The sequence below is a fragment of the Dama dama genome, chromosome 19 (assembly GCF_033118175.1).
Source record: "Dama dama isolate Ldn47 chromosome 19, ASM3311817v1, whole genome shotgun sequence".
Taxonomy (NCBI): Eukaryota; Metazoa; Chordata; class Mammalia; order Artiodactyla; family Cervidae; genus Dama; species Dama dama.
In genome coordinates this window covers 71,840,018-71,864,079 of record NC_083699.1, presented here as the reverse complement: position 1 = coordinate 71,864,079, position 24,062 = coordinate 71,840,018, and the positions used below count along the sequence as shown (strand labels likewise).

The 24,062-nt window shown below is 44.1% G+C and overlaps 1 protein-coding gene across 5 annotated transcripts in view; it reads left to right on the top strand.

The window, feature by feature from the left end:
- The window catches only part of DIP2A (disco interacting protein 2 homolog A), a 110,154-nt gene that overhangs the window by 26,719 nt on the left and 59,373 nt on the right, over positions 1-24,062 (top strand). For 3 of the 5 annotated variants that reach the window (XM_061167381.1, XM_061167380.1, XM_061167378.1), the window contains exons 4-8: positions 4,323-4,442; positions 6,877-7,104; positions 10,364-10,501; positions 19,628-19,747; positions 20,781-20,975. In XM_061167381.1, coding sequence (XP_061023364.1) covers positions 4,323-4,442; positions 6,877-7,104; positions 10,364-10,501; positions 19,628-19,747; positions 20,781-20,975 — 801 coding nt within the window. The remainder of the gene's footprint in view (positions 1-4,322; positions 4,443-6,876; positions 7,105-10,363; positions 10,502-19,627; positions 19,748-20,780; positions 20,976-24,062) is intronic. The other 2 variants (XM_061167379.1, XM_061167382.1) reach the window with 2 other exon arrangements.

Here is a 24,062-nt window from a genome sequence, read left to right as displayed (position 1 = left end):
TCTCTGGCATTTTATTTGAATTATCAGGACATCCATTGAAAAAATGCACGCTTCCAATGATCATTTTATTTATTTATTCTTTTTGGCAGTGCTGGGTCCTTGTTGCTGTGTGGGCTTCTCATTGCAGTGGCTTCTCTTTTTTTGTGGAGCACAGGATTTAGGGTATGTGGGCTTCAGGAGTTGTGGCTCCCATGCTCCAGAGCACAGGCTAACTAGTTGCGGTGCACAAGTTTAGTTGCTCTGAGGCATGTGGGATCTTCCTGGACCAGGGATGGAACCTGTGTCTCCGGCACTGGCAGGTGGATTCTTTACCACCAAGCCACCAGAGAAGCCCTGTGCTTCCTGTTACAGATTAGATATCAGTAGCTTTTGAACACTTTTTTGCTTGTTTAACATTTTCACTGTTGTGTGATTAAATATTTCTTTTACATTTAAACTCAGTAAGCTTTTATAAAAGAAAACTTTCAAGATAGATAAAGAAATGGCCATTTCGTTTTAAGAATGTTTTCTTTAAAAATGAAGATTTTATTTTTTTATTTTTATTTCTTCCCCCAATTATTTTTATTAGTTGGAGGCTAATTACTTTACAATACTGTAGTGGTTTTTGCCATACATTGACATAAATCAGCCATGGATTTACATGTGTTCCCCATCCTGATCCCCCCTCCCACCTCCCTCCCCATCCCATCCCTCTGGGTCATCCCAGTGCACCAGCCCCGAGCACTTATCTCATGCATCCAACCTGCACTGGAGATCTGTTTCACACTTAATAATATACATGTTTTGATGCTGTTCTCTCAGATCATCCCACCCTCACCTTCTCCCATAGAGTCCAAAAGTCTGTTCTGTACATCTGTGTCACTTTTTCTGTCTTGCATATAGGATAATTGTTACCGTCTTTCTAAATTCCATATATATGCGTTAGTATACTCTATTGGTGTTTATCTTTCTGGCTTACTTCACTCTGTATAATGGTAACCAGTTTCATCCATCTCATTAGAACTGATTCAAATGTATTCTTTTTAATGGCTGAGTAATATTCCATTGTGTATATGCACCACAGCTTTCTTATCCATTTGTCAGCTAACGGGCATCTAGGTTGCTTCCAATGTCCTGGCTATTATATGTTTCTAAAAATGAAGATTTTGAATGGTTGGTTAACGTGGGAGTGTGATGATGTGGTTTGAGGAAAATATTGATCAGATAATTTCTTACCGATTTAATATACATTTAAAAAAACTTCCCCACACTGACAATGATTTCTTTTCATATTACATCAATGATGCCTGTAACATAGAACATTCGAAACGGCCCCATCAGCATTCCACCAGTGGAGCCCTGGGCACAAAATGGACACGTGTCCATGCACCCTGAGTGAGGTCACCAGAGGTCCCCTGCCTGTCCTCACCTCCCGTTCCCTGTCACCTCTATTTACATGTAACTGATGTTGAGGACCTGATTTCTGCCCTTGTGAACTGTATCTGGTTCTTGTTCTTTACTTTCTGAAAATAAGACCTTCACCATAAATGTTCTTTGCTCATATTTTCTCCAAGGCTTGTCTTCTCTGAATTCTCTTACAGTGGCTTTTGTAGCAGAAGTTTTTAATTTTAATGAAGTGTGGCTTATCCCTTCCTTTTCTTTCTTGAATAGTGCTTTTGTTCTTGTATCTAAGAAATCTGTGTCAAACCCAAAATCACAAAGATTCTTACCTGTGTTTTTTTCTAGAAGTTTTGTAGTTTTAGGTTTTTACCTTTAGGTCTGTGGTTTAGATTTTGTTAATTTTAGTGTGAGTTCAGGGTGTGGTACAAAGCTGACTTTCTTGTATGTGGGAATCCTGTTGTCCCCATGCCCTCGCTCCTTTGTCTAAATGCAGCTGCTCATGGGTGACTTTCTGGACTCCGTTCTGTTCTCTTGATGGGTTCGTCTGTTGTCATGGCAGCGCCAGCTCACCTAATGATGGCAGCTTAGCAGTCATTGTTCACATGGGTATATCCACTCCTTCCTCCAGATTTATTCCTTATCATTGTTCCCTTGTATATCCTGTGCCTTTCTTCCCTCTGGCACTTTTACGGTTTTTCTCTTTATCGCAGGTTTTGAGTGATCTGATTATTATGTGCCTTGGTATAAGTTTCTTTGTTTCTTGTGCTTGGGGTTTGTTGAGCTTCTTGGATCTGTTGCTTTATATGCCTATGTTGGTATTGTGTAGATTTTTAGTTCTTGATTGTTATCTGTACTTAGGTTGTTTGTTTCTAAGGCAGCCACAGTGTAAAAAGTCTGTGCTCACAGTCAAGCCCAATCTCTTGCAGGGGCTCCTAGGTTTGTCTCTCTTCTGAACACAGTCTTTCATGGGTGTTTCGATTGTATGTCTGGGAGTATTTTTATTAGACCCTGAAGTTTAAATGTTACTTTGGCTGGATATAAAATTACAGGTTCAAAACTCGTTTCTTCAGCTGTGTTGCCTTGTATTTGGTGATTACCATTGGTAAATTTAGCCTGTTTCCTGATCCATCAAGACTGTTTCTCTAGAAGTTTTTAGGATTGACTGGTTATCTTTGATATTGGTAAATTTTTTTTTTTATATTGGTAAATTTTATTGTAATATGCTTAGGTGTAAATTTTTCATCCTTAGTACCCTGTGAACCATTTTACTATAAGGTTTCTAAATGCTGTTTAAAAACATCTTGTTGGGGGAAAATGCAAACACATACAAAGGTGGCCTTGGTGGTGTACTGAGCCCTGGACTTGCCCAGTGCCACGATTGCCACCATGCTCAGGCCCAGTCTTGGCTTCTTCATCAGCCCCTGCTGCTTCTTCCCTTCCTGTGTGATTCTGAAGCAAATCTCAGAGATCATGTCATTTTACCTAGATGTCCTAATACTCTTGATTTCTATATCTGAAAAGAGTGTGTGTATCTCTAAAAGATAGCTCCATTATCACAGAATAATTAGCAGTAATTCCTTAGTATCAAATACCCATGTGTTCAAACTTTATAAAACAGTTTGCACCCACGATCCAGATAAGATGTACATGTCACAGATTGTCGGTGTGTGTTTCCGCCGGTGATAACTTGGTCTGGGGCCTTGGCTGTGGCCTGGCTGCTCCTGGCTCCATGGCTGTAGCAGGTCACTTCGGGACCAGTGTTTTCCCACCACAGGCACTGCGGACCTGTGTCTCTCCCCTCCCTGGGATGCTGGCAGGGTTGATCCCTTGGTTCATTAGGGTGGATTTGGTGGCAGGACAGCTGGACCAGTTCTGTGAAGAGCAAGCAGCTTGTTCTCATTACACGGCACAGGAGAGCCGGGAGAGATGCTCGGTTCTTTCCATCCAGTTAATGTTTTTCAAAACAGTAGCTTGTGTCACTGGCATCCTCCAGTGGCAGCCAGTTAGTTTTATTTCCTCTTTTTCTTCCTTTCTTTTCTCTGATCTTGTTTTTGTCCTTGGTGGTATTCAGACTGCCCTAACCTTTTTCTTTGGGGGTGCTTCTCTGTCGGCTCCAGCATTGGGTTGCTGGCCAGGAACTTGTTGGTTGGTAGGATGAGATTCTCCAGAACCCTCTGCCACTTCCTGCACCCTGGAACCCACATTTCTCAGGGTTCTCGCAGTGAGGACAGTGTTGTAAGACTGCAGCCTGGATGGTAGGGGTGCTCATTGCACTCAGGCTGGTCATCATTTCTAGACATTTTTAGAGACTAAAGTAAGACATGCTATTTAAAGATAAAATGCCACGTGTGTTCATGCTAATAATTTCCATTCAGATTCAGGACTGCAGTGTTCCCCTCACTCCTGGAGTCTCTGTGTGTATCCCTTCTCTCCCTGTGAGCATCTTGGTTTCTATGGAGGAATGATGGGGTGAGACCATCAGGCCCCTCTTCGTTGGCTCTCTTGCACTTGACCACAAGCGTGGCGGTGTGACGGGACCCCCACCACCCCCCAGCCGTACAACTACAGAAATAGCTTGGTTCCTTGCATGGCTCTGCCCATCCTGGGGCTTGACTGGGACAGCAGCTCAGACAATATGACCACAGAGCTTTAGTGCTGCTTGTAGTGGTTTATACCATAATCAGAGTGCATTAGGTTCATCTGTTTCATTTTATTTTCAGTTTTGGGGATTTCCTGGTTTAAATCTGAAAATACTTGTGAAGTCGAATCTATAAACCAAGGAATATTTGTAGAAATCTAGGACCAGTGTGTGGACCCACATGTAGGCTGACCTTGTGTTCCTTTTATACTCAATGAAACCAGATTAAAAACATGAACCATGGTTTTGTTCCTTCATCAGGAATCTTGTAACAGGTGCTTTTGCTGCTGTTGTTTCTGTGCAGATGTTCACACCGAGGCCGTGCAGGCAGCTTTGGCCAAATACAAAGAGAGGAAGATGCCCATGCCATCCAAGAGGCGCTCTGTCCTCACGCACGCGTCTGTGGAGGCCTACACACCCCCAGGTACTGATTAGGGTTGGGACCGCCTGGGCAGGGTTGGGGCGGCTTGGGCAGGGTTTCCCATTGAGATGGAGCAGGCTTCTGATTGTGGTGAGGAGTGTGTGTGTGCTCATGCATGTTTCTGTGCATGCATTGAGCTTGCTTCCAATAGATCGTCTATATAGATTTTAATTTTTTCACTAAGATGTAATTTGTGTCTTTTAGTAAAGAGGGGAACCAGCAGTAAGTGCTTTATGGGGTGACAGAGTTCCATGAATTCAGAAGTTTAAAATTATTCTCATTGAGTTGGTCAAAAAGTTCCTTGAGTTTTTTTTTTTTTTTTAAGAAAAAAGACACATTTCTCACTTTCATCAAGAACTTTATTGAACAATGTAGTCACCATTTTGTTCCACTACCTTCTGTTATTTTTCAGGCAATTTCATATTTCCGTTCCCCAAACTTGTTATCTTTTTAATCAAAGAACTGTTCCAGGTGCCTTTTATACAGTCTTCCAGGGAACTGAAAATTTTTTCATTAAGAGAATTTTGTAAGGCCCAAAATAAATGGACATCCAAAGGTGCAATGTCTGGTGAATATGGCAGATAAATCGGAACTTCCCAGCCAAGCTGTAACAGTTTTTGCCTGGTCGTCAAATAAACATACGGTCTTGTGTTATCCAGTTGGAAGCTGATGTGTTTTCTCCTGACTAATCCCGGATGCTTTTTGTTGAGTGCTGGTTTCACTTGGTCTAATTTGGAGCAGTACTTGTTGCAATTAGTTGTTTGGTTTTCCGGAAGGAGCTCATGATAAAGGACTCCCTTCCACTCCTACCGTGTACACAACATCACCTTCTTTGGATGAAGACCAGTCTTTGGTGTAGTTGGTGGTGGTTTATTTCGCTTGCCACGTGATCTGTTCCACTCCCTATTATTGTACAAGGTTCACTTTTTATCAGCTGTCACAGTTTATGTTAAAAATGGAATGTTTTCATCGTGTTTAAGTTGAGAATCATACGTGGAAATACAGTCAAGGAGTTGTTTTTGTTTTTGTTTTTTTGCTTAACTAATGTGGAACCCAAAGATCAAATTGATGAATATAACTGAACTGGTGCAAATTATTTTCAGCACTTGATTTGGATATTTTGTATATGTCAGCTATCTCTCACCTGGCATAACACTGATTGTTCTCAGTTAATGTCTCAATTTGATCATGATCAACTTCAACTGGTCTACCTGACCGTGGAGCATCATCTAGCAAGAAATTTCCCTCATGAAACTTAGCAAACCATGTTTGACATGTCTGATCAGTCACAACACCTTCTCTACACACTGCACAAATCTGTTTTTGCATTTCAGTTGCATTTTTACCTTTCTTGAAATAATAAAGCATACTATGTGAAAATGTTGCTTTTTCCCTTCCATCTTCAATATTAAAGTTGGTACATAAAAATTCACTAGTTTTGATAAGTTGTTTTTTTTTTTTAAAAAATGAGTGCTGATACGACAGCTGTCACAATACAGTCTAACAAGATTGTCTTGAATGAAGTTGAAGACAGCTAAGCAGTACTAGAGCCATCTTACAGAAAAAGCAGTGAACTTTTTGGCCAACCCAATATTATGTGTTATGTTGTTACCAGGTCTTAAATGGAAAAGAATGAGACCGTTTGGAGGGTTTTTGATTTGTTTTGTTTTTGTTGTTTCGTTACCATTAGAAATGAAAACTCTTAATGCGGCCTCTCTTCAGGATAGTTAGTGTGTTTTAAGTTTCCTGGAAAGCTCATCCAGATGCTGGGAGCACAGTGCTGCCTGTCTGGTTATTGAAGTCACAAAGCTGGTGACGGGCGTCTTTGGTTTGCCAACGTGGTAAAACATCAGCCACACCAGGTCCACAGGATAGTGCAGTGTTTTGCTGATGCTTCCTGACTTAAAAAAAGTTTATGTTGTTGAAAAAAAGTCTTAGAAATTTATGCCAAATTATTTTCTACCAAATATAACCATAGATACTACCCAGTTAACTTCCTAATAATAATGAAACCCATGATAAAATGCAGACTTGACAGAACTAGAATTCAGGTTAATTTTATTGCCTGAGGCGGGGCTCTTTTCAGAGCTCAGGCACATCCTCCAGGGTGCGCAGGTGCTGGGCAAGGCCTCGCTGGGATCAGGCACCCACGGAGCATAGGTCACCTCTGCTATTCGGGGCCCCCAGGGCCCCACGGCATGCACTAAAGTGGTCAGGGTTGGACCAGCTGCATCCCTGGGCATGGCGCCCTGTGACCAAGTTCTTCGGGGGATCCCAGGGTGCAGCCAGCTTCCAAGTGGCCCTGGGTCTCACTCACGGTCAGTCACACACAGGCCCTCCTGGACGTGCGGGTGCGCAGGGCGCAGGCCGGGCCGGTGTGGGAACCCCGCCCCCAAGGATGCCCCCCTCATGCCTGTCGTCGTTATTTTGACCACAGACACGTCATCTGCCTCAGAAGATGAGGGCTCTTTACAGCGCCCCGGGCAACTGGCCTCCGCTCCGCTGCAGAGCCGCCCCAGCGTTGAGCCCTGGCCCGAGCCGGCCATTCAGGGCTCGTCCACCTCCTCCTCTGCGTCCTCCACCTCATCTCACCCAGGAGGGCAGCCTGCCGCCACGCCCAGTGCTGCCGCTGCACTTGCCGGCCCCGTGGCCCTCGCCCGCGTAGGTCAGTACAGCTGTGGGGACCCCTCCAGGCAGAGGAGCCCCCGCCCCTCCTCAGACCCACCTTCTCCTCTTTGTGTGGAAAGTGTCCTTTTGGTAACAAAAGTGGTTTCTGGTGCCTCTGTGGTTTGGCAGCCCCAGACCCTGGGTGGGCCTCCCCTGGAGACCTGGACAAGAGCTGGTGCTTCTGCTCTGGAGGGGCGGCCGGCACAGGTGGACAGTCCCTGGCCGTCAGGAGGCCTGCCACCTGCAATGCGGTCTTTTGTTCCTCCCTTCTGTGCACAGCCACAGCCCTCAGTTGTCCCTGCGCTGGGTGTCCCAAGGTGGGGCTGGGGCTGCAGCCATGGAGAGCCTTTCTTCCTCTACACACAGGGTTAGACAGTCCTCAGTCTGAAAGAGATGTAAGTCACAGCTCAGTCATAATGATACCTAGACCTTTTCCAAGTCACCCAGTCCTTTAAATTATGTTAATCTTAGGAAAACATTGCTAAGCTTTCACCATTTGAAGTCATATTTTTTGATGCAAAAATCGTAACTTAGCTGGCATGCAGAGCGCACATGCATTCTTGCAGGAGTGCCTTAAGAAGTGTACTCCTGGGGTGGTGCATTGCCGTTGTTGGGGGTCCTCTGACGAGGAGGAAGAGCTCAGTCGGGGACTGCCCTGGCTGAGACCACACAGCTGGCTGTGGTGGAGCCAGGCTGACCCATAGCTTTCTGATTCCTGTTCCTTTTCTTTGCTGTTAGTTGCTGTTCTGCTAAAACCAGAACGGTGCATCTGCGCCCACGACAGGCCAGTGTTTCTGATGGGGTCCCAGCAGGTTAAGTGCCCCCCAGGCATGTGCTGGTCTCAGGCGCTGAGCTGCTTCCATGCAAGATACTGGTCATTTGGCTGGACTGGGTGTTGTAAGTGCCCAACGCCTTCATTTCCTCTGTGGGCACATCACTGATGCTCTTCATTTGTTACTGGTTTGAGTCAGTGCTAATGTCTGTACATTTCTATCGAGCTCGTGATGTCTTCTTAGGTGAGAACTCACGATGCCTTGACCTGCTCCCAGCACGTGGAGGAGCCAGGGTCGCACTGTCAGGGCCGTCCTGGGCGGTTTGCTTTAGGAGAGAAGGCTCCTCTGGAAGTACCTGCCAGGATTGTTGTGGTCACTCTCCTGGGGAGCCTACAAATGGCTGGTGATTACAGCCCACCTGCCCTCAAGGAGTTTCACAGGGGAGAGCTTGAAAACAGCATTAGGTGGACACATTCTTGCTGTTTGTCATGGCGATTGCACTCTTTGGAAATGCACAAGTACTACCTCCACTTTGAGGGAAGCAGCAGCGTTCGGGTGTTCTCTTCTCTTCTCGCTTGGTCCAGCTTTCCGAAGCTCTGTTCTAGGTCCCACAGTGTGGAGAGGAGGGCAGAGCAGTCACTGTTTGCTTGTATCAGCCATTGCTGAGCTGTTGTTAACACTGCTTCCTGGTGGGTTAGAAAGAGAAGCATATTTAGCTTGAAAAACTGACTGTAGTTTAAAATGTCTAACCAGAGAGCCCTTGACTTCACAGAATTGTAAGGTGAGTCTGAGTGGGCGTCTCTTTTCTCAGAAAGGTCCTCGCAGTAAAGACTTCAGGGTGGGTTGTTGCCTCTGTGGCTGAGGGGCTCCTGACTCCTGCAGGTGAGGCTGAGCCCCTCTCCCCTCCCTCCTGCTCACCTGTGCCCACATGCATGTTATGTGGTTAGTTCTAGTAGTCTGAAAGTCTGACTTGCTCTGTATTTATACCTCACTGTTGTCTGTAGCTTTCATGCCCTACTTGTGTGACCTGAATTTTAAATCTGAAAAATATCCCTCTTCCCTCTCCTTGTTATAAAAGTCATCCTTTTTTTAGTTTCTGACACTAGGAGAATTCTTCAATTTGGGCTAAGGAAAGAAATATAGAAAGAAATGACTATAAAAAAATTATAGGTAGAAAATGTTAAAAAGTATTTGTTGGTTTCAGTTTGGGGCTAGGAAAATAATGTGCAGAAAACATTTGGACACAAGTACCTGTATTTAAAAGCAGTACATTTAATTACAGTAGTTCATTTTGGAGTGTAGTTTGTGTATTTTTATGCAGCTATTTAAAAAGTTACTTTGTAGTTGAGAATTACCATTTATACCTTTTTTCATGAATATAGTTAAAATCTCTCAATTTTGCTAGATTGGAAAGGTGGGGAGATTTCTTTTTAAACTGAAAGAATTCTGTGGTAAGCATACTTTAAAATGCTGATTTCATAATATCTAGCTTTTTCAAGGGTTGTGGAAACTCTTGTCATTTAAATTAGGTTTTTCTAAATGGTGTTTTCTGCTATGTAAGTTTGTGTTTTGTTTCCATATAAATTCATCTTTCTACATATTTAAAAAAATTTTAGGTTGCATACTCTCTAGGTTATGATGATAGATAAAAAATAAGTATCAAAATCTGTGATGGTGGGAACATTCATTTGAAGACTAAAGAGATTACAGAGCAGTATGCATTCTCGAGAGTGGACGAGTGTCACGCTAGGTCCAAACTCGGTTCTTTCCTGGTGGAGGACTGAGTTGTAGCAGTGATGCTCCAGCGGCAGTCAACCAGTATCAGAACAGATAAACATGCCATACGGTGAAAATGGAGCCCAGAATGGACATTCAGACAACGGAAGGAGTGATTTAAATACTTTTTGTATCTAACATAGTTTGCCTTTAAATGTGAGGTGAGTACATTCTGTCTTAAGACCCTGATTGCAGCCCCTTAGTAATGGGACATGTTGAACTGACTCTAGGGATAGTTTTTAATCTGTGTAGGCTTATTCTGTGAAGATTGCAAAGGTTTGTGTCTGTGTGGCATTCAACTTGCATTTTAGGGGAGTAGAGGTAGTTTATAGAAGCCTGGCAGTTTTTTCATAATATGACAAAAAATATTATTGATTTAAAATATATTTCTGCTTCATTGAGGGAGATTTCTAAGTAAAACCTCCTTAGGCCAAATTGGGAAAGGTGTATTCCTCATGGCCATTCTATGCTGTGGTTGGTGTTTCTGGCCTAGTTCCCTCTGAGAACTGGATGGCTATGTCCAGAGTTCAGAGTTCACAGCATCTCGTGTGCTTGGTCAGCCAGGCAGACAGAGTCAATTGGAATGCCACATTCCTTGCTTAGAGCTCAGCTACTGAAGCTTTAGTCGAATGGAGTTTGAACAGCAACTTGATGTTCATGTTGTTTTAAATTAACAGCCACTTTTATTTTGGGTTTGTGTTTCAAAAGCAGATCTGCACTCTGCCCCTCCTGATGTCACCACAGGCCTCGTGCAGCATCAGCACGCATACTGCGAGCGTCCGCAGATGACCTCTGTGAGAGGAGTCCCTCGGGGGTGCCGCGGGAGTGTCCTAGAGACGGCAGGTGGTAAGCATGCCTCTCTTCCTGCTTTGAGACAGCAGAGCCCAGGCACTGGATCTCAGGGTACCTGGTGAGCCAGCCATCAGGTGCAGCCCTGGTGCATTTAGACTGCCCGTGTGTATATCATGTGGAGAAATGATCAGGAATAGGTCAAGTCAGGAATGAGGAGAAGGAGGGAGGAGAAAGCCTTCACACTGAAGTGGATGCACAAGCTTTGGATCTGTGGTATTGTGGGAAGAGGAGAAGCTAGGGAAGTTTCTCCAGTACTGCAAGTGCAGCCAGCAATAGCTGCCCCAGTCAGTCCCTTCTGCACTTGTACTGTTTCCTTTTGAAACAGTTTCCAGTGTCTTTTATCAAAATCACATGAAGTTTTTCTTGCAATGTGCCAAATTTGAGTTGGAGAAAAATCTAGCAGTTCTTAGATCTGAGACCTTAACATGTTTCTAGGCTCCTGAGCAGCTGGTCTGATTTTGTTGGTGTCTTTCAGTTCCTTGTTCAGATACAAGAGGAGAAATGGAGTCAACGTGAAGCAGTCTTCTTGTTGGTTAGAAAGATTAAAAAAAAAATTAGCTTGTTATTCTTTATGTTTAAAATTTTTCAAGAACTTAGTTGAGGTGTAAATGACATATCTACTGTGTGTATTAAAGTGTGTAATTTTATAAGCTTTAAAAAAAATTTTTGTTTATTTGACTGCACCAGGCCTTAGTTGCATCATGTGAAATCTTCAGTCTTTGTTGCGGCATGTGGGATATGGTTCCCTGACAGGGATTGAACCTGGGTTCCTTGCATTGGAGTGTGGAATCTTGGCCACTGGACCACCAGGGAAGGCTTGACAGTTTTATAAGCTTTAAGATACATGTACTCTGTGAAATCCATACTGCAACCAGTATACCTGGCGCTCCTGGAAACTTCCTTCCTTGTGCGCTTTTGTCACAGCTGCTTGCTGCTTTTTTTGGCTTCCCTTCAGGCAACCACTGATTTACTTCCTGACACTGTAAAGTAGTTTGCATTTTCTAGGATTTTATATGAATAGAATCACTCAGCATTTACTTTTTATTGTCTGGCTTCTGCTACCCTGCACAGTTATTTTGAAGTTCATCCATGTTCTTGGATGTATCATAGGTCATTCCTTTTCTTGGGAGATGAAATATCCCTGCATTTCATCTTATCAGTTCAGTTTAGTCACTCAGTTGTGTCCGAGTCTTTGGGACTGCATGGACTGCAGCACAACAGGCTTCCCTGTCCATCCCAGCTCCCAGAGCTTGCTCAAATTCATGTCCATCGAGTCAGTGATGCCATCCAACCATCTCATCCTCTGTGGTCTGTTTCTCCTCCTGCTTTCAGTCTTGCCTAGCATCAGGGTCTTTTCCAATGAGTCAGCTCTTCACATCAGCTGGCCAAAGTGTTGGAGCTTCAGCTTCAGCATCAGTCCTTCCAATGAATATTCAGGACTGATTTCTTTTAGGATGGACTGGTTGGATCTCCTTGCAGTCCAAGGGGCTCTCAAGAGTCTTCTCCAGCACCACAGTTCAAAAGCATCAGTTCTTTGGTGCTCAGCTTTCGTTGTGAACCAAGTCTCACATCCTATAGATGTGAGATTTCATCCTATAGATGCACCATAGTTTTATCTTTTTACCTACTGATGGGTATTTTGGGTGTTTCCAGTTTTTGGCTGTTAGAAATAAAGTTACTGTGACTATTCCTTTACAAGTCTTTCTGTGGATATGCATGTTCATTTGTTTTGGGGCAGTATCTAGGAGTAGAATAGCTGGATCATACAGTGGGTTTGAAAGAGAGAAAGTAAAGTCGCTCAGTTGTGTCTCTTTGCAACCCCATGGACTGTAGCCTACCAGGCTCCTCAGTCCATGGAATTTTCCAGGCAAGAGTACTGGAATGGGTTGCCATTTCCTTCTCCAGGGGATCTTCCCAACCCAGGGATCAAACCAGGGTCTCCCACACTGCAGGCAGACGCTTTACCATCTGAGCCATCAGGGAACGTTTTAGTTTTTAAAGGAATTGCCAAACTGGGACTTCCCTAGTGGCCCAGTGGTTAAGAATCTGCCTTGCAGTGCAGGGGACATGGGTTCAGTCCCCGGTCAGGGAACGCAGATCCCACATGCTGCAACTACTGAGCCCAAGCACTGCAGCCACAACTACTGAGCCCAAGCACTGAGGCCACAACTAGAGAAACCGTGCCCTGCAGTAAAAGATCCGCATGATGCAGCTAAGACCCCACACAGCCAAATAAATAAATAAGTATAAATAAACATTAAAAAAAAATAAACTGCCAAACTTATTTCCAAGTGGTTGTACCATTTCACCTCCCTGGTATTAGTGATGAGAGTCCCAGTTCCCCCACATCCTTGCCAAGAATTGGTATTGTTGGTTTTCATATGCTGACCATCCTTGTAGTTGTGCAGAGGTGTCCCCTTATAGTTTTAATTTGCATCTCCCTAATGACTGATGATGTTTAGCATATTTTCATGTGCTTATTTCCCATTTGTATATCTTTTTACAAGGGTCTGTTCAAATCTTTTGCTTGTTTTTTAAAATGTGTTGTTTGTTTTCTTAAGTTTTCAGAGTTCTTTATAGTCTGGATATAAGTTCTGTATCAAGTTTCTAAATTTTTTTTCTCCCAGTCTGTGGCTTGGGTTTTCATCCTTTAATAGTGAGAGGAGAAGTCTTTGATTCTGATGAAGTCCAGTTTACCATTTTTTTCTTTCATGGATTCTATTTTTGTGTCATATCTAGTATATACTTTCCTGACCCAAGATCTAATGGTTTTCTCCTATATTTTCTCCTAAAATTTTATAGTTTTTAAGTTTTATGTTTAGGTACATGATCGATTTTGAGTTGAATTTAATATCAATGCAAGATATAATCTAAGTTTACTTTTCTGTGTATGGATGTCCAGTTGTTCCAGGATCATGTAATACCCCCTCTGGTTTCTTTGGCATCTTTAATGAAGATGGACCACATATGGTGGACCATATATGAGAAGAGTCTACTTTGGGGATCTGTATGCTGTTCCATACAGCAGGGATCAAAACCATCCCCAGGAAAAAGAAATGCAAAAAAGCAAAATGGCTGACTGAGGAGGCCTTACAAATAGCTGTGAAAAGAAGAGAAGCAAAAATCAAAGGAGAAAAGGAAAGATATACCTATTTTAATGCAGAGTTCCAAAAAATAGCAAGGAGAGATAAGAAAGCCTTCCTCAGCAATCAATGCAAAGAAATAGAGGAAAACAATAGAATAGGAAAGACTAGAGATATCTTCAAAAAAATTAGAGATACCAAGGGAACATTTCATGCAAAGATGGACTCAGTAGAGGACAGAAATGGTATGGACCTAACAGAAGCAGAGGACATTAAGAAGAGGTGGCAAGAATACACAAGAACTGTACAAAAAAGATCTTCATGACCCAGTTAATCATGATGGTGTGATCACTCACCTAGAGCCAGACATCCTGGAATGTGAAGTTAAGTGGGCCTTAAGAGGCATCACTACAAACAAAGCTAGTGGAGGTGATGGAATTCCAGTTGAGCTATTTCAAATCCTAAAAGATGATGCTGTGAAAGTGTTGCACTCAATATGTCAGCAAATTTGGAAAACTCAGCAGTGGCCACAGGACTGGAAAAAGTCAGTTTTCATTCCAACCCCTGAGAAGGGAAATGCCAAAGAATGCTCAAACTACCGCACAATTGCACTCATCTCACACGCTAGTAAAGTAATGCTTAAAATTCTCCAAGCCAGACTTCAGTAATACGTGAACCGTGAACTTCCAGATGTTCAAGCTGGTTTTAGAAAAGGCAGAGGAACCAGAGATCACATTGCCAACATCCGCTGGATCATCGAAAAAGCAAGAGAGTTCCAGAAAAACATCTATTTCTGCTTTATTGACTATGCCAAAGCCTTTCACTGTGTGGATCACAATAAACTGGAAAATTCTGAAAGAGATGGGAATGCCAGACCACCTGACCTACCTCTTGAAAAACCTGTATGCAGGTCAGGAAGCAACAGTTAGAACTGGAAATGGAACAACAGACTGGTTCCAAATAGGAAAAGGAGTACGTCAAGGCTGTATATTGTCACCCTGCTTATTTAACTTATATGCAGAGTATAGCATGAGAAACGTTGGGCTGGAGGAAGCACAAGCTGGAATCAAGATTGCTGGGAGAAATATCAATAACCTCAGATATGCAGATGACACCACCCTATGGCAGAAAGTGAAGAAGAACTAAAAAGCCTCATGATGAAAGTGAAAGAGGAGAGTGAAAAAGTTGGCTTAAAGCTCAACATTCAGAAAACTAAGATCATGGCATCTGGTCCCATCCCCTCATGGCAAATAGATGGGGAAACAGTGGGAAGAGTGACTGACTTTATTTATCTGGGCTCCAAAATCACTGCAAATGGTGATTGCAGCCATGAAATTAAAAGACACTTACTCCTTGGACGGAAAGTTAGGACCAACCTAGATAGCATATTAAAAAGCAGAGACATTACTTTGCCAGCAAAGGTCTGTCTAGTCAGGGCTATGGTTTTCCCACTAGTCATGTATGGATATGAGAGTTGGACTATAAAGAAAGCTGAGTGCCTAAGAATTGATGCTTTTGAACTGTGGTGTTGGAGAAGACTCTTGAGAGTCCCTTGGACTGCAAGGAGATCCAACCAGTCCATCCTAAAGGCGATCAGTCCTGGGTGTTCATTAGAGGGTCTGATGTTGAAGCTGAAACTCCAATACTTTGGCCACCTGATGCGAAGAGCTGACTCATTTGAAAAGACCCTGATTCTGGGAAAGATTGTGGGCAGGAGGAGAAGGGGATGACAGAGGATGAGATGGTTGGATGGTATCACTGACTCAATGGACATGAGTTTGGGTGGACTCTGGGAGTTGGTGTTGGACAGGGAGGCCTGGCGTGTTGCAGTTCATGGGGTCGCAAAGAGTTGGACATGACTGAGCGACTGAACTGAACTGAACTGATCCTGTTCCAATGCTTTTTCTGTCTTTATATCAGTACCACACTGTCATGATTTTATATATGTGGGTTTTTATATGTGATTTTATAACAAATCTTTAAATTGTGTACTGTAGTTTGCCTTCAGCTCTTCATTTAAAAAATTGCCTTACCTCTTCTAGCTCCTTTGCATCTTAATGTATAGTTTAAAATCCGTTTAAAATTTCTCCCATTTTTAATTTCTACCAAAATTCCTGCTTGGTTTTGATTGGTACTTCATTGACTCTCTAGATCAGTTTGGAGAGAATTGGCCTCTTCACAGTGTTGTACATTTCAATTGATAAATGTGGTATATCTCTCCATTTACTTAGCACTTTAAAAAAATTTTTCAGCACTGTTTTTGTAGCTTTCAGTGTACAGGTGTTGCACATATTTTGTTAAAATTATCTCAAAATATGTTATATTTTTAGATACTATTACAAGTGATATTTAAATTTTTTCCCAGTTGTTTATGGCTAATCTTTAGGGACATAGTTGATTCTTGTATGTTGACCTTACATTAATTCTAGTAGCCTTTTTGGTAGATTCTATAAGATTTCCACATGTATGACCATGTTGTCTATGAATACAGTTTTACTTTTCTTACCAAATTGTCCACCTATAGGAATATTTGGTTTCCTGGCTTTGTTGCAGTGTCTAGGACTTCCATTAATGTTGGTTAGAAATGTTGAGAATGGACACAACTCACCTTGTTTCCCATTTAAGGGGGAAAGCAATCACTTTTTCAATTTTTAATTGTGATGTTAATCATGGATTTTTAAAAAAAATAGTTGCTCTTCATCAGGTTGGGGGCATTCCTTTTTTCCCTCTAGTTTCCTGAAAAGTTTTTATCATGATTTTTGTTAAATGATTTTTAAAATCTGTTAAGCTCATCATACGGTTTTTCTTCCCTAGTTTGTTAATATAATACAGTTCATTGACTGAATTTTGAAGATTAAGCCAAAGGAGGTATGTTCTCAAGGTAAACCCCTCCTGGTTGTGGTGTCCTGCTCTCTGACATATTGTGAATTTGATTTACTAGTATTTTTTTTTAGAATTCGTGTCTGTGTTTGAGATAAATACTGGTCTGATATTTTTGTCTGGTTTGGTATCAGGATAGTACTCATCTCAGGATGAATTGAGAAGCGTTCCTCCCTCTTCTGTTTTCTAATCAGAGGAAACAGACTTTCTGCCTTGAGTCAGTTCCGTGTCTTTGGAGGAGTCGTCCATCCCATCTCTGCTCTCCAGGCCCCCTGTCGTCCTTGCATGTGCAGGACCCGTGGTGCTGGCTCACTGTCTTAGTTGTTAGGGTCTCCTTTCTTCGTCTTAATCGTCCTAGCTAGTGAGCTAATTGAGCTTTATCTTTCAAAGAACCAGTTTTAATTTAACTGTTTTTCTCTGTTGTTTATCTTTTCTCTGTTATGTTTATTTCTACTCATCTATGTTACTTCTCTCCTTCTACTTAGTCTGTGTTTCCTTTGCTCTTTTTTTTTCAGTTTCTTTTTTTAAATCCAGAATATATTCATTGGGATGTTTTTCTGTTCATCTTGATTCAAGGTGCTTTTGGGGCTGCCACACCTACCTTCTTGAATCGTCTGTGCTGCTTTTGTGATGACGGAGATGGTGCCACGGCCCCAAATACTCTCTATAAGTCCTTAAAGAAGTTTCCAACTCCTAGTATAGGAAAATAAGCAGAACATACAGACAATTCACAAAAAAAGATATAAAAATAGCTCTTACACATGATGTTCATTCTTTTTTGTTACTAGAGAGATCCACATTATTGGTGGGAATGCAAAGTAGGTCAGCCTCTCTGAGGGAGCAGCTGTTAAAATCTGTGTCTGTGCTTCCATTTGTATCAGCAGCGCAGCGTGGGCGTTTACCCCGAGTGCACACCTCCAGAAATCAGGAAGTGTGTACATGCAAGCTCACTCACTGCTGTGCTGTCTGTGCTTGCAAAACACTGGGGCCTGCCTGCTGTCCAGGCCTCTCAGATTGTGGGCTAAACTGGGTACATTCACACGGTGGAGGACTGGGCAGCTCTCAGGAATAGCGAGAAGCTCTTTATGACCTGGAATGAGTGTGTTTTCCAGGAGGTGTTACGTGAAAAGGCAAAGAGGAAAGGAACATTCATAATTTACCACCTCCCTTGTGAGAAGCAGGAGAACAACCAACAGGAGGGAGGAGCCAGAACACATGGGTTGGTCCTGCAGAGGACGGGGTGGGGTGGCCAGGAATTCCGAGCAGAGTGACACTTGTTCAAGTTTATCTTTTTATATAGTTGTGATTCTTAGACATATGTTCTGCACATTTGAAACATAAAAGATGAGAAGAAGGGGGGAATCCCAAAACGGAAAAGAATTGTAAATAAATAAGTCTGATTGTATTCCCAAGAACTGCATAGCCACCCTTGAGGGGTGGGGGAGGGAGCTGTCAGTGGGGGACGCAGCGCCCTCAGTCCTGGGCAAGGCTCACCAGCCAGAACTCTCGTTGGTAGCTGTTCCTGTGTTGGTTTGGGTAGGACTCGGGGAATTATGTCACGTCTGTGATGGTGCAGAACTGCGGCGTTGCTGTTGGGGGCCAGGCTCCTGCTGTGGAGAAGAGGTGTCTGACAGGGAGCTCAGCACCAGGGTGCTGTGTGGACCCCGGATTCTAAGACAGGGACCTGTGTGTGTGCTGCTGCCTGCGTGCACGTGTGTGTTGTGTATGGGGTGTGTGCATATCCATGAGTGTGCACGCGTGTGCATGTACACAGACTTTTTAGCTCTGTGTGCTAGAGGAAGCAAGGGCTGCAATAGCAGGGAGCATATCTCACCACTGTATTGGTCTTCGGTAGCTTTTCTCAGGAGAGCCGGTAAGGAAGGAAGTCAGGTGGCAACTGTTAGTGTCAGTGGGCTGCTCAAGTTGGAATATAATTGCAACCATTGCAATAAAACTTGCATCTGACAGAGCGGTGGTGGCTGTTACACGGAGGGAGAGAGCTGGATGGGGGTCAGGGTATTTGTGAGGTCTTGAAGGGTCTCCCCTCACAGTGCTTGTTTAGTTGCACTAGAAAAAAATAGTGAGACAGTGGAGCGCTGGACAGCAGTGTGCCCAGAACCTCAGAAGAGCAGTGGGGGTCCTGTGCATCTGGATGTGATTCTCAGGTGCTGTTTAGCCAGCAATGCGATATCTGAATTCAATCTTGAGAAAACGTCAAGCAAATGCAGAATAAGGCATATGCTACTTAATAAAGGAAAGAGCCAGACTCTTTCAAAGTGCTGGTATCATAAAGGGCCCTGCAGAGGCCAAGCCAGTGAATGCAGGTTTCAATTGTTCACCTAGCCCAGGAGAAGGGAGGTGCCACATGCCTCATGGTGCACAGGGGTGGGGCGCCAGGCCTTTCTCTCACCACTTCTACCAGTGCATTCACCCATGTTCCCCGTGCCTTTTCCTCCGAGGACTTGTCACTGTGGTGGGTGCCCTTTTTTGCTGGCACATGTACATATTTTTGCTTCTTTCCATGCAGCAGACTGTGAGGTGTTTGAGGGAAGACTTACCTGTTGGCTAACTTTACATCCCCCAGAACAGCATTTCTTAATAATTAATGAGGATACCAAAGAGCTTTTAGCTGATGTGGGTTATCTCTGGGTATTTACCATATTAGAAATTAAAGATTTGTTAAAATATTTATTAACTTATTGAAAAATAGCGATACCGAACTCATTACATCTTAGCGTGAACAGCACACAGTCACAGGAGCAGCTCCCATGCAGTGAGGTGCCGTGAGAGAGCAGGCTTGTTTGCAGGTGTGAGAGCAGCGTCTGCATGATTCCCATCTGCTGGGTGCCCACACTGTGCAGCCTCTGGAAACCTCCACTGTGCGTGTGTGAGAGGAGAGGAGAGCGAATGGCATCTCATGTGACCTCACGAAGCCCCTGAAAGGGCCTCGGGCACTCCTAAGGGTTCCTGGGCCACTCTGAAAACCACTGGCTTGGAATAAGTTCTGGTTCCTGGAAGGCGTCAGTAAATGTCTGTCAGGTGGACTGATAAATTCCAGGCTGGCCGTTTGATGGACCATCAAAGCTTGGTTAGATTCACGAGTTCTGATGCGCTCATGTGGTTGACCTCTGGCCTCAGTGCTCTCTTCCTGTGACAGGTGTCCCCGTGAACAGCAGAGTGTCCTCCAAGATCCAGCAGCTTCTGAACACTCTGAAGAGGCCAAAGCGCCCTCCCCTGAAGGAGTTCTTTGTGGATGATTTCGAGGAGCTGTTGGAAGGTGAGTGTTCCGACACCGGCCCTCCAGTTTATGCGAGCAGGGAGACTGCCGGGTGTGATGACATGGTTATCACCGCAGCAGATGTAGAAAAGCATGCTCTGTGTTCAGGCTCTGGTCACTGTGTGTGGAGTGACCTCCCCATCACACCTGATCCCGGGCACTGTGTGCACCAGTCGTAGTTAAGAGATGGCGTCTCTGTGCCGTGCCTAGTGGTAAGACTCTATATGTAGGAATACATCTAAGACTTCAATTTATTTCCATGATTTAAGTTTTTATTTAAACTTTAAGTCTGAACTACTTGTCTTCTCTTGGTTTTAGAGCATGGTGTTTTCAGCAAAGTTTGGACTCTTCTTTAGAATTTCCGCCTGTCATTTATGAATTTTATATATATATTTAGGAAAGAAGAGCATAGACTTACTGAGAAGTATAAATCTGTAGGAAAGGAGAAGTCAGGCCCCGTATAAGACACCAGCGTGTGACGTATCGTCATGGCCTTGGCCGGGCGGTCGCCCCTTAGGCCAGCTCTGGTGTCTCCCCCTACCTGGGGGTTAGCGTGGCTGTTAGGGCTTGTCTGTGTAATCACATCACGCCTTTCAGATTCAGAGTTCAATTCCATGAATGCTTTTTAGGAAGTCTTTCTTACATTTGGGCAAATCGTGGTTACATATCCACTGAAAATGTAATAGATTTTACTTTATTTTTTTTCTTCCAACATGGTTTGAGCCAAAACTGCAGTGGTTATTCTGTTCTCATCCTTCATAAGTGAGGACACCTGCTTCTCAGATGTCTTCAGGTGAAAGCCTGGGGTCCTTGTGACTCTCTGGTTACAGTCACAGGACTCATCCTGATTTCTTTCCATCCTTGGTCAGCTGGTCTGTGACTATTGTAACGATAAGGAAATATAAAGAAGTGATGGTAGCTTTTTTAGAGTTGGTGCTTTTGAAGAAGAGAATGATAAAACGTGAGGCCTAACAAGCAGAGTGTGTGCCTGGTTCTAGAAATGCTGGTCTTCACATGTCCGTTTTGCTTGTAGTGCAGCAGCCGGATCCGAACCAGCCGAAGCCCGAGGGCAGCCAAATGGCGGTGCTGCGAGGGGAGCCGCTGGCCGAGGGCTCCTGGCCGCCCTCGCTGCTGGCCGCCTTGCAGCAGTGGGCTACCACACAGCCCAAAGCCCCGTGCCTGACTGCCCTGGACACCGCCGGGAAGGCTGTCTACACCCTCACCTATGGCAAGTATCAGCAGGAGGCCAAGGGGCCACACAGATGTGAGCTCGCGGGGCAAGGGAGAGCAGGTTCCTGACGATCTGACACAGCGGGTGGGGAAACAGCCTTGCCTCACTGTCCCACCCACTACCCTTCCCACCAGCAGGGACCACCCCTGTACTTCATGTCTGTGTGCGCCTTTCTCTGACCGGTGGACTTCAGTTTTGTTTCATTTCGAACTTTGTAAAAATGGCATTAAGCAGTGTTTGGTTTTTTTTGGTTTGGCATTTTTTGGTTCCATTTTCGTTTTTACGTAACACAAATCACATGCTTTGGGCTCAGTGTGTTTTCATGGAACGCTTGGCCCCGAGGTACTCCTGGTGCCCAGGCCGGCGTCGCCCAAAGCCAAGGCCAGTGCCCTGCTGACCACGGGTGTGAGTACGTCCCGCCTGCCTGGGCTGCATCATGCTTGGCGCTGTCTGGGACTCACCCATGTACTGTGTGGTCAGTTCATCCTCGTCTGCGGGTGTTGTTTCATCTGTCTGCTGACGTCCGCGCTGCGCAGTCTGTGGACATCTGGGTTGTGTCCACGGCGGGGCTGCTGCGTGTTGTACTGTTGTGATCATTCTCTGTGGGTCTTTGGTGGACACGTATCAGGCATGTGTGCTGCTGTGGGCATGGGGTGATTGGCCGGGCAGTTTCCACACCCCCACCCAGTGCTGGACCCTGTCTCCTCTCTCCTTCCTGGGGAGTGTGCCTCACGGTGCCCAGTTCAGTGTTGACTCTGGCTTCCTGGTGCTCAGGGTGCTTCTCACGTGCTTGTGGGCCATGTGAGCCCTCTTTCTAGGAAGTACCCGGATCTTTAGCTCATTTCTCTGTCCATTTGCTGATGCTTTTTATGTTTTAGTTAGGCACCTTTTCTCCAGTACGTGTTTTGCAAATGAATTCTTCCACGCTTTGTACTGCCTTTTAACACTTTCACTGTGACTTTAGATAAATAAGAGGCCTTAGCCTAATGCAGTCTAATTTATGTATTTTCCCGCTTCTCTGTGCTTTCTGTCCAGTGTTGGAAGCCTTTGCCAAACCTTAGGTCACACAGGTTTTCTCCTGCCTTCTCATCTGGAGACGCCTTTTACTTTTCACACTTAGTGCTACCATCTGTTTGCAGTTTTCTTTTGTGTAGAGTGAACTTGGACTCATTTTCTCTCCTCTGAATGTAGTTGATGCACGATCATTGGTGAGAAGCAGCACTTCACCCAGGGACGGCTTTGCAGTCCAAGGGCTTTTCACCAGGTGAAAGATGTGCTTGTGGGTCTGTTCTGTCTTACCATCTGCCATTCGTCCTGGCTTCCTGAGTCACTGGAGCTATGAGTCAGTGTCGGATGTCAGTCCTTCTGCTCTGTGATTGATTCTCAGGATTTCCTTGACTCTTCTTGGCTCTTTGCATTTCCAAGTAAACTCTAGAATCACTGCATCCATTCCAGAAAAAATCCTCCAGGAGAGTGACCGACACTGCATTGAACCCATCAGTGTTGCTGTGATTGCAGAATCCTCCAGTTCTCAACCCTGGAATGTTCCCCTTTCAAGGTCTGCTTTAGTTTCTGTCAGTGAAGGTTTATACTTTTGAGTTCAGGAACCTTGAACTTCTTTTGTTAGATTTATTCCTATTGGGATGGAATGATTAAGTCTTTTCTAGGCCTTGTTGCCTGTATATAGAAAAGCAATTGCTTTTTTAAATGGTGACTTTGTATCTAGTGATCTTGCTAAAGTGATACCTTAGTTCTTTTTGGTCTCTTAGTGAGTAGTCCTGAGCATGCTGTTCACAGTCAAGTACCTATGGGCATCGATGTGTCATCCTGGCCTTCCTGGTGCTTCTGTCCCTGCCTCACCTTGGTGGGAGCCACCAATGTAGCGTGAGCCCTTCCCCGTCTTAGATGGACAGCACTTGGTCTTGATGCAGATGTTTACTGTAGCTTTTTTGCTTGTTTTATGGTAGAAATTCTTCATCAGGTTAATGAAGTTCACTTCTATTCCTAATTTGCTAAAAGCTTTTTGACATGCGTTGACTTTTTCTGCTTCCTCAAGATGATCATGTGACTTCTCTGTCCTCCTCTACTAGTTTGATGAGTTGCTGTTGTTTTGTCCGTCTGTTGTGTCTGACTCCTTGAGACCTGATGGACTGCAGCACAGCAGACTTCCTGTCCTTCACCATCTCCCGGAGCTTGCTCAAACTCATGTCCATTGAGTTGGTGATACCATCCAGTCATCTCATCCTCTGTCACACACTTTTTCTCCTGCCCTCAGTCTTTCCCAGCATCAAGGTCTTTTCCAGTGAGTGGGCTGTTTGCGTCAAGTGGCCAAAGTATTGGAGTTTCAGCTTCAACATCAGTCCTTCCAATGAATATTCAGGACTGATCTCCTTTAGGATGGACTGGTTGGATCTCCTTGCAGTCCAAGGGACTCTCAAGACTCTTTTGCAGCACCACAGTTCAAAAGCATCAGTTCTTTGGCACTCAGCCTTCTTTATGATCCAACTGTCACGACCACTAGAAAAACTGTAGCTTTAACCATATGGACCTTTGTCAGCAAAGTGATGTCTCTGCTTTTTAATATGCTATCTAGGTTTGTTATAGCTTTTCTTCCAAGGAGCTAGCGTCTTTGTAATTTCATGGCCCTAGTCCCTGTCTGCAGTGATTTGGGAGCCCAAGAAAATAAAATCTGTCACTGCTTTCACTTTTCCCTCTTCTATTTGCCATAAAGTGATGGGACCGGATGCCATAATCTTAGTTTTTTTAATGTTGAGTTTTAGGGCAGCTTTTTCACTCTCCTCTTTCACCCTCATCAAAAGGCTCTTTAGTTCTTCTTCATTTTCTGCCATTAGAGTGATGTCATCTGCATGTCTGAGGTTGTTGATATTTCTCTCTTAATTTCAGCTTGTGAGTCATATACAGTCTAGATGTACTCCTTTCCCAATTTTGAACTAGTTCATTATTCTGTGTCTGGTTCTAACTGTTGCTTCTTCACCTGCATACAAGTTTCTCAGGAGGCAAGTAAAGTGGTCTGGTATTTCTGTCTTTTTAAGAATTTTCTACAGTTTGTTGTGATCCACTCAC